Source organism: Symphalangus syndactylus, chromosome 8, assembly GCF_028878055.3.
Source record: "Symphalangus syndactylus isolate Jambi chromosome 8, NHGRI_mSymSyn1-v2.1_pri, whole genome shotgun sequence".
Classification (NCBI taxonomy): Eukaryota; Metazoa; Chordata; class Mammalia; order Primates; family Hylobatidae; genus Symphalangus; species Symphalangus syndactylus.
Genome location: NC_072430.2, coordinates 123,387,164 through 123,400,085, shown reverse-complemented (window position 1 = coordinate 123,400,085; position 12,922 = coordinate 123,387,164). Strand labels below are relative to the sequence as shown.

Genomic DNA, 12,922 nt, shown 5'->3' with positions numbered 1-12,922 from the left:
TGCATGATGCCTGTACAAGCCAAGGAATGCCGAAGATTGCCAGCAAACCACCTGAAGCTTGGAGAGAAGCCTGGAACAGATTCTCTCTCACAGCCCTCAGAAGGAACCAATCTTGTCAACAACTTGATTTGGGGCTTAAGTGTGCAATTCCATGAGCTCCTACAAATCCATCACCCACGTAACCAACATCCAAATCAAGAATTAGAGCACTTCCATCACCTCCTAAAGTTATCTTGTGCCTCTTTTCTTACTATACTATTAATGCCCAGAGGCAACTATTGTTCTGACTTGTTCCCCTGGGTTTCCCGTTCCTAAGCACCATATAAACTTAATTACACAGTATGTACTCTTTTGTGTCTGACTTCTTTCACTCAATGCTTTTTTGAAATTCATCCATCCACATTGTTGCATAAATCAGTAGTTTGTTCCTTTTTATTAAAGAGTGGTATTCCACACCAGTTTATCTGGTCTCCTATTGAGAAGCATTTGGGTTATTCTCAATTTTTTGTTATTATGAATGAAGCCTCAATAAACACTTTTGGTGAACATGATTTCCTTTTTTTCCTTTTTTTTTTTTGAGATGGAGTGTCACTCTGTCGCCCAGGCTGGAGTGCAGTGGCGCTATCTTGGCTCACTGCAAGCTCCACCTCCAGGGTTCACACCATTCTCCTGCCTCAGCCTCCCGAGTAGCTGGACTACAGGCGCCTGCCACCATGCCTGGTTATTTTTTGTATTTTTAGTACAGATGGGGTTTCACCGTGTTAGCCAGGATGGTCTTGATCTCCTGACCTCGTGATCCACCCGCCTCCGCCTCCCAAAGTGCTGGGATTATAGGTGTGAGCCACCGCGCCCGGCCTTTTTCCATTTTTTTTAGAGAATACCAGGGAGCGGAATTTCTGAGTCATAGGTAGATATATGTCAGCTCTCTAAGAAACTGTCAGTGGTCCACAGTGGTTGAACCATTTTACACTCAACACCAGCCATGTATAAATGCCCCAACTGCTGTACATCCTCGCTAACACTTGGTCTTGGCTGCCCTTTTAACTATTCCAGTGTTATCTTATTGTGGTTTTAATTAGCACATGCCTCATGAAATGGCATCTCCTGGTGTTTTTCTTTTAAATCAGCTTTATTTACTTACATACAATACTACTCACCCATTTTAAGTGCACAATTTGACAAGTTCCCACAACTGTATATAGTCATGTATCCACCACAATCAAGATACGGAATCTTCCCACCATGCCCTTTACAGTCCACCCCTCCCTTATCTATAGTTCCTGGCAAGCACTGTTCTGCTTTCTGTGACTATAGTTTGCATTTTCTAGACCATCATGGAATAACAAAGCATGCAGTCTTTTGTTTCTGGCTTCTTCTCACTTAGTTTCATCCATGGTGTTGCATGAATCAATTTATTCCTTTTTTATTTCTATTTATTTGTTTTGTAGAAACAGGGTCCCACTGTGTTGGCCCAGGCTGGTCTCGAACTCCTGACCTCAGGTGATCCACCCGCCTTGGCCTCCCAAAGTGCTGGGATTATAGGCGTGAGCCACCACACCCGGCCCTCTTTTCCTTTTTTATATCTAAGAGTATTCCACTGAACAGAGATACCACAATTTGTTAATTCACTAATTGTTGGACATATGGTTGTTGCTAAATTTTTGCTACTATGAATAAGCTGCTATGAACATTTGCCTGCAAGAGTGAAATTGCTAGGTCGTATGTTAAGGACATGTTTCACTTTACAAGAATCTACCAAGCTGCTTTCCAGTGCATCATTTTGCATTCCCATCAGCACCTTCACAATATCTCAGTATCATACTGACACTTGGTATTTTCAATCTTTTAAGTTTGAGCCACTTTAAGGTTAAGTGGTATCTTGCAGTTTAAACTGCTCTTCTCTGACTGCTAATGATAAGGGCTTTAATCTTTCTAAGCTAATTATCAATACATCCTCAGCTTTAATTATGGATAAGATCAAAGTGTATTTTACCATAGTTTTGTAATATTAACACGCTATTGTAATAGTATTGTAACACTATTGCATGTTATAGTACTTTTACTTTGTGTTCTGGGTGGTAGTTTTGGTCTGTTTTAGAATCCACTACTTTAAATCTGCATCATATATTATCAGGCACCTTGTTAGGTGCTTTTCCTCCATATTTTAGTCCCTTAACTATTTTGAGTAGGCTTTGATGTCCGCAGTTTACTAACTGAAACTTAAATATCTTTTCAAAATTGTTAGCTTTGCCTGTGGCAGTCCCTGGCATTCCATGTATCTCAGTCTATTATAATTACGACACAGATGGGTTTTAGAAAACCACCACCTGCTATTGACCCTTCTTGTGTTTTCACCTGTGAAACATCTGCTGAGAGCAACATATGACTGCTTGCAACTTTCATTGATCCAAAGCCAGTGAAGGGGCAAGCCAAATGAGCTGGTATAGATCCCTGGGTATTAATGAGTGGGCAAACTCTGCTACAGGGGGACTCTAAAAGGCCAAGAAGGGTTGTGAAAGGCTTGGTCAGAATCTCAGGTGGCAGGAAATGGAGCTCTCTTAGCCATCTGAAAACCATCAGTGTTTCCAAGTCTCACAGCAGTTGGGGGATTCGAACAGCAGTCACAGGTAAGCCTTAATCTTAGAGGACAAATCAAGGGAAACCCAGGAGAGGAGATCCCTGTCTGCCTTTGTTGGTCACCTATCTTGGGTAACTAATTCAGCTGAGGAGGAAGTAGAAAGGTCTTTGTGTCCAGATGATCAGTCTCCTTCACTGGCCCTCAGCAGCGCTGGACTGCCCCAGAAGCCACTGGGTATGTCCTTTGGCTAGGGTGACGGGGGGATAGTCACCCTCAGCCAAACAGCCTGAAACCAAGAGAAGGTACCTGTAATGACAACTGCCCCTTGGTACAGCTGTTAGGTCCATATATCTGCTCTTTGGGTCCAGTTCCAATCAATGTCTCTTATTTTCTGTACCCTGCTTCTCCCCTTTCCAGCCACCTGACACCCACTGTGCTTGCTTTCCCTTTCTTATCAAAGCTTCTCTTGAAATAATTTAATAATCCCACTCAGTTCACATACTTCTAATGTTTAATGTGCTTCCTTTCTCAGGGATTCTGTGCTCTGAATGTGAAGTGTTTAACCAAAGAATAAATCCCCAGTAGAGTGATAATGTAATAGGAGGCTGAATGGTGATGTTTGTGTGTGCACTGCGGTGAAGGTGAGGGCCATGAGCGATAATCTAGACCCTGTTCTGGCATCTTCACTTCTAAAATATCTCGATGGCAGCTCCACCTCCTGGAGGAGAGGGTTTTACATTTCTTGCCCGTTTCTTCCCACCTAGGGCACAGGGCTTGGACAGCAAGTGGAGAAGGTGTGACCGTGCAAAGTGCCCTCTATGTCCTAAGTACTTTTACTACATTTGGTTTAAATCTTCACAACCCTGCACTGTAGGTATTATATTCATACTACAAAGAAATGGAGACTTAAAAGTTAGATGACATGCCCAAGGTCACACAGTAAGTGGCAGAACTGGGATTTAAACCCAAGGTCAGCCTGATTCAAGGTTCTCAATCCTTTCCTGACCCAAGGCCATCTCTTCATTAGTATTTCCTCTAAGAAACTCAGTTTCTCATCATTCCTACGTGGATGCGAAGTAAACAGCAGTGACTGCCCTCCTCCACTTTCCACCTCAAGCCCTTACTCCACTACTCCAGAAATAGCCTGCACTTCATTCCTTGTCTCAGGAATACTCGCCTCCCTTCCTCCAAACAGACTAGGTAAGTTATCAACTTAGGAAAACAACTGACATATTCTGACAAATATTTATTCTACTATACTCCCAAATTTAACCTTCCTCAAAAAATCTCATTCCTTCTCAAAAATTCCTGCTTAGCTGAATACCTCATATTGTGGGCATTCAATACAAAAGTACATATGCCAAATGCTTAATAAGATTTAATTTTCTCTCAAGAGTGAGAGGTAAATGTGATACCTAAGTCCCATTCCTTTCTCCTACCCAGCAAAACACCCACGTCTATCAGACACTCAAATGTGATGAAAATTAAAAATAATGTACAAACTTGTTTTAAACTACTAAGAGCAGTGTCTTTCCATTGCTCTTTTAGGACTTTCATTGCTCATAAGGACTTAATTTCCTAAGTCCTCCCTTCCCTCACCATGCTTCCCCCAATACCCCCATTCAGCAGTGCTGGTTCCCTCTCCAGTTAGCGGAATGGAAATAGATTGGTTATGTTGTACAGGGATTCTCAGAGGGCAAGCCAAAGAACTGAAGTTGGTTTTCATGGAGTAAACCAGCTCAACCAGGCCTCCGTGCCTAAGTCCTTGCCGTGAAGGCCCAGCCACAACAAAACTGCCAGGCAGGCAGCTCATTTTCTCTTACAAAGGCAGCAGATTCCCCATGTCATGTCTGCGCTAGAACACTGCAGCCAGTAGGGAGAAGAAGCGGGTCACTTCAATTACATCAGAAAAGAGCCAATAGGACTGTCAAAGACCTCTCCCATTATGGCCTGACTTTAAAGTCCTTATTATTGAGCAGCCAATGATGCCCAGGACTTTGTCACCAAACTTTCACAACTGTCAACATGGCCTTAGGACTGGCCAGACACCCGCCTACTCTGTGGCCTTGAACCTAGTCAGGCCTCTCAGTGATCTTTCCACGGCCCCACCCCACCTTGCCACAGAACTCCAGGAGCCATGAAACATGGGAGTCTCTATCTTTCCAAAGCTCAGAGAGAATGAGGGCAGCTACAGTCCAGGGTGAGACCAAGTAGCTGAGCTTTCTGCCTGATGTGCAAAGAGAAAACTTGAGTAGCAGGGACAGGGGGCCAATTGGCTCCTTATATGTGCCACTGCTAGAAAAAACTAAGTAAAGGGACTACAGGGGCTGGGAAGGAGGTAAGCAGCAACCAGGAAGTGCTGGGTTAGGAAGGAGCACGGCTTCAGAGAAAAACTTTCTGATCTGAACTCTTCTGCTTGTGCTGTTTCCAGGCTCCACTTTCTCATCCCTAGATGAGAGAGAATTAGAACTTCTGGTTCAAGTGCTGGGGTCCTTTGAGATCTCTGTAAATACAGTTCACTCAGTCAACATTTATTGAATAGTCACTGTTTACTGAGTCTAGAGGAGGGAGGTAGAATCAGTTGAGTACAAGAGTTTAGTCTGAGGTTTGATTGGAAGCCCATCCTACAATAGTGGCTGCTCCTGAAACCTACCTGCCAAGCTGCCAGACCCTGCCTGCTGCAGGGCAGAACATTGAGAAACCATGTTTGTTGCATTGTAGAGAAACTACATCCCCTTCCACCCTCCCCCTGGACTGTGTCCTTTGATACATGGAGACAGGTAACAGCTACTGGGAATATCTGGGCTCCTTCACTGGGGCCATGCGAAATTCACAAAGTTCATAGACCCTCTCATATCTCACAGAACGCCAACAGCTAAAGAAGAGATGTCCACGAGAGAGACGTCTAGAAGGCTGAACGAGCAGTGATGGGGGGTCAGAACAGGAAGACCTAGGGCTGCTGGCAGGGTGGGTATTTGGAAGGAGGCAGTGAAGACCCAAGACTGGGATGACAGGAAATGGGTTGGGCATGTTGTGGCCTCTCCGCCTGTCTACTGAGGAAGTTCAAAGGTTTCTCTTCAGGACAGGGGGTGGGAGAGGGGTGAGGAAAGATCTAAGGAAATAAGGCCCTCAGAAGACCCCCTCAAATTCAGAACAAAGGATTTCCGGTCCAAATATGTTCTGTATGTTTTCTCCTCGAGCTACAACTCAGCAACCGCACCAGGGCCCCAAACAAACCACACATGGCTCAATTAAGGTAGAAACCAAAACCTGCTTTATAAGGCTGCGTGGCCACCACTGGCTTCTCTGCTGAGACATGAGGTGCCAGCCAGGCAGACAGGTGACAGAGGGTGACCCTTCCTCACCTTCTCCCCATCACTACCATCCCTCTGGCCCTACAAATACCTATCTCTATAATGCAACCACTTCAAAAAATACTCTGAGGAGGGACAGGGTGAAAGGGGTAGGGGCTCAGACTGGTCTACACAGCAGGCTGGTTCCCGTGAGGTAGCTGATGCCCATGCTCCTGGGCAGAGGCTTTTGGAGAGACGCCAGTTATGGGCTCACAGCCAGGAGGGAGTCACTGGTTGACTGGAAAGTGGAGGAAGTAGAGGAAGTAGAAAGTCTTGAAGTCCGCCCAGAGTACTTGATCACAGGTAACATCTGGGTAGAAAGGCTGGGCTCTTTGCTGGTGTCCTCACTGTCCTTTGAGGAACTGGGTTTCTGGGGATAAGGGGAAAGGCCAGCTTGAGTCTTCTTGGATTTGGGCGTGGTCCCATCTTCAGAGAGTAGTAGGCTAACCTCGCAGGAGCTGTGTTTTCTGGAAGGAATAGGTGGTGAAAGAAATGACTGAGACAATGTTTAACTGAGACTTTACCTTAGGATTTGCCTTCAGAGTCTGGAGCAGGCATTCACGACATTACGGTGTTGTAGGCCAAAATTACATGGATATGTAATAACTATAAAAAAAATTCTATTTACTTGAAGGCTTGAGACTTGCAGTGCAAGAGTGAATGGGGGTGCGGGTAGAGGGCTAACGACTTCCCACAGCTAGTGGGTATGGCTGACAGTGGCTGCTTCAGGAAGCACTTCTGTCCTCCAGCTCAGCTTCCCTGGGCATATCGAGATCAACCAGAAAAAGGATGCTATGGCTGCATGTCCTGACGCTCCCATCAACCCCCAGCTGGAGAATGCTGATCTCACTGCCACAGTCTGGGAAGAGGGGAAGGAAGAAAACTCTACAATCTCACAGCCAGCAGCCCCTCCCTTGCCCAGGCAGCACTCACCCCAGCTTGCTAGTCTCTGATTTGCTGAAGGCATTGAGTATCACATCATCCTTTGAGATAGTCAGAAGTGATGTCGGGAGAGACCACTAAGAGCAAAGGAATGAGACCAAAAGGCTTGGTGGAGGCAAGGCAGGAGTGTTTGGGGTCTTGGGACCCTCTAGCTCTACCTCTAAGTGGATCATGGGGCTCTCCCCTTCCCTACCCCTCAGGCATGGGCCCACGTGGGTAAAAGTTTCAGTTCTCTTCTGAATCAGACAAGCAGTTGAGGCCTACAAAGCATTTTTTGATCCTTGAAAGAAAGGTACCCAGGGAATCCTGGAGGCAACTATTCCCTTGAAAGGAAAGAGTGGTGAGACAGAAGCAGAGCCTAGCGGAGAAGTGAGACAGGCCTATACATACCAACCCAACTCCTGCTGCACTCATAAGGCAGAGGAGGGAGGGGCCTGAGAAGGAGCTGTCCTCCACACTGGCAGCACTCACCACTGGAGCAGAATCAGAGACAACTCCCATGTGGAACCCTTTGTAGCACCAACTCCGTAGCAGATCTACTCCTAGGACAAGATTAGCAGGAGTTGGGGTTTAAGAAGGTAGAATCAATTGGCCAATTCTTCTTTCCAGAGAGGCCCATTTCTTGGTATACTGGGATTTAATCTCTCACTAAACTTGGCTTCTGAGGGCAGGGAGGGCACATCACCTTTAAGCTTGTTGCCATGGTATTTCTGTTCCCATTGGGTGGTGAGAATGTTGAAATATCGTGGCTGCTCAAAAAAGCGGAGATAGCGAGAGGAGATATGAGAGGGAAAAATTCGTTCAAACTGACCACGGCGAGAAAACTCATCTTCCATCTCAACCAGAATCCGAACATCATCTGGTGTCAGGACATCCAGCACAGATGCATAGAAGTCCTGTGGTTCAAGGAACAGGGAGAAAAAGGGTGTGAGAGAGTGTAAGCCAGGGGCAGAGACTCAAGAAGCTGGGGAACAGGGAGCACACCCTTGGGGTCCTACAGCTCCGGGACTCTCATGGAACTACTGAGGGCAGCCTAGTGGGCCAGCTCTGAAAGACATCTTTCCTAAATCTACTGAACTTAGCTAGTGGGGGAAGACACTCTTGTTTGGGGTCAGGGGAGCCACAGGGGCTGAGAGGTTAAGTAGTTTGTTGGGTAAAGTCAAGATGAAGATCCAGCAATTCAGACTTGGCACCAGTCTTGTATGTGCCATGCTTAAATCCAGCTCCCTTATCTGCTCTGAGAAAGTCAGCTTCCTGGGGTCTCTCACTGTGCCTCTCAGAGAAAGAAACCCAAAGGGTAAAAGTCTACAGTTTGGACAAGAGGGGGCCAGAAAACATGGTAAAGACAATTAACACTCTCCCAGAATGACAGACATGCCAACAAATCTCTGTCCATCAGAGGATCACAGGCCTGGATTAAGAAACCCTGCTCTAAAGAAAAGCTGGTTGCAGCCAGGCGTGGTGGCTCACGCCTGTGATCCCAGCACTTTGGGAGGCCAAGGCAGGCGGATCACTTGAGGTTGGGAGGTCGAGACCAGCCTGACCAACATGGAGAAACCCCGTCTCTACTAAAAAATATAAAATTAGCTGGGTATGGTGGTGCATGCCTCTAATCCCAGCTACTCGGGAGGCTGAGGCAGGAGAATCACTTGAACCTGGCAGGCGGAGGTTGCAGTGAGCTGAGATCGCACCATTGCACTCCAGCCTGGGCAACAAGAGTGAAACTCCGTCTCAAAAAAAAAAAAGAAAAGCTGGTTGCTTTTGGGTCCCAAATGTTTGACCAGGGAAGTTTTCTGCTAGCATCAGGGGAAAGACCAATCTCCTACCTGATCAGGAATTTTCTGGGTCAGATAATAGGCTTTCTTCATCTTCTGTGCAGTGACATGCTCTGGAGCCATTCGACATTTGTCCCCAGGGGAGGTGGGCAGGCTACGGCAGAGGCCGGAAAGAAAGCAAAGGGCAGGGTCAGCAGCTTCTTATTTGGAGGAAATATGGAGAAGGTCCAGCCCAGCAGACACCCTTCTTGAGAGAAGACAAAGATGTATGAACAGAGGTTACTTGAGTAGTAGGTTGAACTAAAATGTACTCCCCAGAAGTAATCTGAGAGTCATCAAATATTAAGTAAAAGGATACAAACCACCAGCTTTAGGTTGAATTTGAATGATAAGAAATGAGGACCTTGCAATAAGCTTTATTGTGGTATATACTTCAGTTTAGTTTAATTCAGTGAACACTTAACTATATACCCAACTCTGCCCTACTGGCTGTGTGACCCTGGGCAACTGACTTAATTAACCTCCCTTCATCTCAGTTTCATCACCCACATTACTACAATTACCATAATCACTGTTGAGAGAGATAGTGAGACTCTGTCTCTAAAAAAATAATAATAATTTTAAAAAGATGACTAAAAAGCAACTCTTGCCCCCAAGGAGCTTATGGTATGGCAGGTGGGATATGTCAAATGACAGCCACTAGACAGAGCCAAACATGAGTCTACAAGGTACAGCAGGGAAAGTAAGTTTTGTTATCAGGCAAATCAGGATTTGAATTCCAGTCCTACCACTCTCTAGTTGAATGACTTTGATGGCCTACTTAATCCCAAAGAGCTTCAGTTTTCTCCTCTGTAAACTGCAGGTACAAATACTAACCTTCCAGGGTTATTGGAAGGATAAGTTATAGGGTTTTCCTCACACATCTCAGGTACTAAGTAAATATAAACTCCCTCCTCTCAAGAGTGGTTCCCAATGCTTTGTGGTATGAAAAAAGAAAAAAAAAAATGGCCATACTGAGTTGGCTTCATGAAGGTGTATGAGCTAGGCTTTGATGAACAGCAGAGGTTAACGGCAGGTCTGGCTATGGGGCATTTCAGGAGGAAGAAACCCCATAAGCAGAGGAAAGAACACTATGGGGAACAGCAAGAGGCAATAAACATTTCAGAGAGGAGACTGGACCAACTGGTCCTTAAGGATCATTCTGACCTTGAGGTTGTGTGAGTGATCCGGTTTGTCAGGGCACAGGAGCCAGGAAAGGAAGAAGAAAGAGAGAGACACCAAGAAAAAGGAAGCTGGGACCCTGACTGCCCAGGTAAGGAGTTATATTTTTTTTTTTTTTTTTTTTTTTTTTTTAGAAACAGGGTCTTGCTATATTGCCCAGGCTAAAGAGAGTACAGTGGCTATTCACAGGCATGATCATCACAGTGCACTAGAGCTGTGAACTTCTGGCCTTAAAAGATCCCCCTGCTTCAGTCTCCCAAGCAGCTGGGACTAGAGACACACACCAGTGTGCCTAAGATGTTTAAATCTGATTCCTACGCCTGTGGTTCCTGAGCAGGGGATCAACATAACTGAACATACTTGACAGGCACTGATGTGGCATGGTAGCATGTTAGTGGACTGTAGGGGCAAGATTGAGCAGCAAGGGGAACCCAGCAGAAGGGAGCACCCAGAACCCATTCCTTCCCAGAAACTATAGCAGGGCTATTCATGCTGCCAGCAGAGCTGTGAAGAAATAAGGGCCTCACCTGGTGGTGGAGCTGCTGCAGCTGCTGGGGCTGGAAATGATATCCTCTGCATTGGGCAGGACAAAACCTGCCAGATTCAGAAGGTCACGAATCATCTGGCCTTTGATGCTGATATCCAGTGGAGAATTGGAGTGGAGGCTTCAGAAAAAGGATAAAAAGAGTGGTCAAAGCAGCACCCCGAAACAGTCTCTGGTCATATGTGCAACTCAGGGCTAGTCTCATTTACTTCCTGGCTTCCCTAGGATGAAAGCTGCTCAAACATCCCCATGCAGGATCACCATCACAAGACTCTCTTGCCCCAAAGATGGTGAATAACCTCACTCAGGGTGGCAAAGCTGCCCATGACCTTGATCTGCTAAAGGAAAGCAAGTGGTAAGGATCCACTTAAAAAGAACAACTGGCTGGGCGCGGTGGCTCACACCTGTAATCCCAGCACTTTGGGAGGCTGTGGCGGGCAGATCACGAGGTCGGGAGATCGAGACTATCCTAGCTAATACAGTGAAACCCTGTCTCTACTAAAAATACAAAAAATTAGCTGAGTGTGGTGGTACACGCCTGTAGTCCCAGCCACTTGGGAGGCTGAGGCAGGAGAATTGCTTGAATCCAGGATGCAGAGGTTGCAGTAAGCCAAGATTGCACCACTGCACTCCAGCCTGGGCAACAGAGCAAGACTCCATCTCAAAGAAAAAAAAAAAAAAGAACAACTTACTGGAGTGGCAATGGGAGCGTGAGGATAATGGAAGGATTCTATAGTGAGTGTCCTGAGAATACCACCTACCTTGGTGAAATGTTGACTTCCAGGACCCAGGGCTTGAGGTTTTCGTCTAGCATGATGTCAAAACCAAAGAGTTCATGGCAGCTATAGGGCCGCCGCACATACATCTTCAGCAGGCTGGTCACGTAGGGCTCTGACCTGGTCACGGGGATGAGGAAGTACTCAGCTCAGCTCCTCCCAGAGGGCTCTAACCAGAGCTATCCTGCCAAAAGAGTGGCCCAGAGATAGGCAGGCAGAAGCAACCCAAGAAAGGTAGCTCTCAAGAGACGCCTCTGATCTGGGACCAGCTCCTGGGTATGAAGTTCACTAGAACTTAACTCTGGCCACTCCTTCCTATTCCCCGTCCTTAAAACCAAACCACAGGCCGGGCGTGGTGGCTCACGCCTGTAATCCCAGCACTTTGGGAGGCCGAGGCGGGCGGATCACGAGGTCAGGAGATCGAGACCATCTTGGCTAACACGGTGAAACCCCGTCTCTACTAAAAATACAAAAAATTAGCCGGGCGCAGTGGCAGGCGCCTGTAATCCCAGCTACTTGGGAGGCTGAGGCAGGAGAATGGCATGAACTCGGGAGGCGGAGCTTGCAGTGAGCCGAGATAGCGCCACTGCAGTCCGGCCCGGGAGAAAGAGCAAGACTCCATCTCTAAAAAAAAAAAAAAAACCAAACCACAGCGTGGCCAAAGTCCAGAGCACAGCAGTGTGAGGCCCAGGAGAAAGGAGGGGGTCAGCAGCAGGCCCCACACCCAGGTTGGCAATGTGACTCACGAGATGATGGTTTTGACAACAACATCCTTTATCTTCTCCCAGATGGCATCACTATTGACTCCCTTCTGACTCAGGTAGTTCCACAAAGCCTTCAGTGCCCTGCAGAGGAGGAAGAGGAAGTATTAGGAATTATATTCTAGGAATAAGTGACAAAGACAAAGAAAAACGAAGAAGAGACCTAATGGTATTTTCTTCGTATCTCTTCCTTTGACAGTTTAAATTATGAAAGAGATGAACTTGGATGCAAATAGATCAATTTTTTTTTTTTTTTGAGATGGAGTCTCGCTCTTTCACTCAGGCTGGAGTGAAGTGGCGCAATCTCAGCTCACTGCAACCTCCATCCTCCAGGTTCAAGTGATTCTCCTGCCTCAACCTCCTGAGCAGCTGGGATTGTAGGCACCTGCCACCACGCCCAGCTAGTTTTTGTATTTTTAGTAGAGACAGGGTTTCGCCATGTTGGCCAGGCTGGTCTCGAACTCCTGAACTCAGGTGATCCACCCACCCTGGCCTCCCAAAGTGCTAGGATTACAGGCGTGAGCCACCACATCTGGCCTCAAATAGACCAATTCTGAATTGGTAAGTGTTATCTCTGGGTCTTATATTAATCCTCCACTCACCATGCCCCTGAACTTCCCAAAACCCCAGAACCCTGTATTCCTCTAGGCCTTCACTGGACTGGGACACTCTGCCCTCAGTACCATTTGTGGCCCTGGCAAGCCATTTCATCTGCATTGGCCTGGTACTCGGCATTCTTTTTATTGACACTGTAGTTGGTCAGGTGCATGAACTTATTGCCAAGGCTCTTCATGGAAGGAGAATACCTGGAAGTAAGGAAACAAAAGGCAGAGGTAAGATGGTAACAGAGCAGATGGAGAAGGGGCCAAACATTTCCCCAAATCCTGAAGAGGTGAAGAACAAGCACACAGATCTTTTCATAGCCACAAGAGCCTGAGAAGTGTGTCTATTGGCAAAGTTCTAAAAAACCAC

General features: G+C 46.6%; 1 protein-coding gene across 12 annotated transcripts in view; it reads right to left on the bottom strand.

Moving 5' to 3' along the window:
- Nucleotides 1-5,829: 5,829 nt before the first annotated feature.
- Nucleotides 5,830-12,922, bottom strand: part of TTLL4 (tubulin tyrosine ligase like 4) — a 45,699-nt gene continuing 38,606 nt past the window's right edge. For 3 of the 12 annotated variants that reach the window (XM_055290667.2, XM_055290668.2, XM_055290669.2), the window contains 9 exons: nucleotides 12,634-12,756; nucleotides 11,936-12,034; nucleotides 11,175-11,309; nucleotides 10,397-10,534; nucleotides 8,700-8,802; nucleotides 7,559-7,769; nucleotides 7,345-7,415; nucleotides 6,865-6,950; nucleotides 5,830-6,398 (listed from right to left, as the gene is read on the bottom strand). In XM_055290667.2, the coding sequence (XP_055146642.1) occupies nucleotides 6,134-6,398; nucleotides 6,865-6,950; nucleotides 7,345-7,415; nucleotides 7,559-7,769; nucleotides 8,700-8,802; nucleotides 10,397-10,534; nucleotides 11,175-11,309; nucleotides 11,936-12,034; nucleotides 12,634-12,756 (1,231 nt within the window). In that variant the 3' untranslated portion in view covers nucleotides 5,830-6,133. Of the gene's footprint in view, nucleotides 6,399-6,455; nucleotides 6,538-6,864; nucleotides 6,951-7,263; nucleotides 7,416-7,558; nucleotides 7,770-8,699; nucleotides 8,896-10,396; nucleotides 10,535-11,174; nucleotides 11,310-11,935; nucleotides 12,035-12,633; nucleotides 12,757-12,922 lie in introns of those variants that run through there. The other 9 variants (XM_063645090.1, XM_063645088.1, XM_063645089.1 and 6 more) reach the window with 7 other exon arrangements.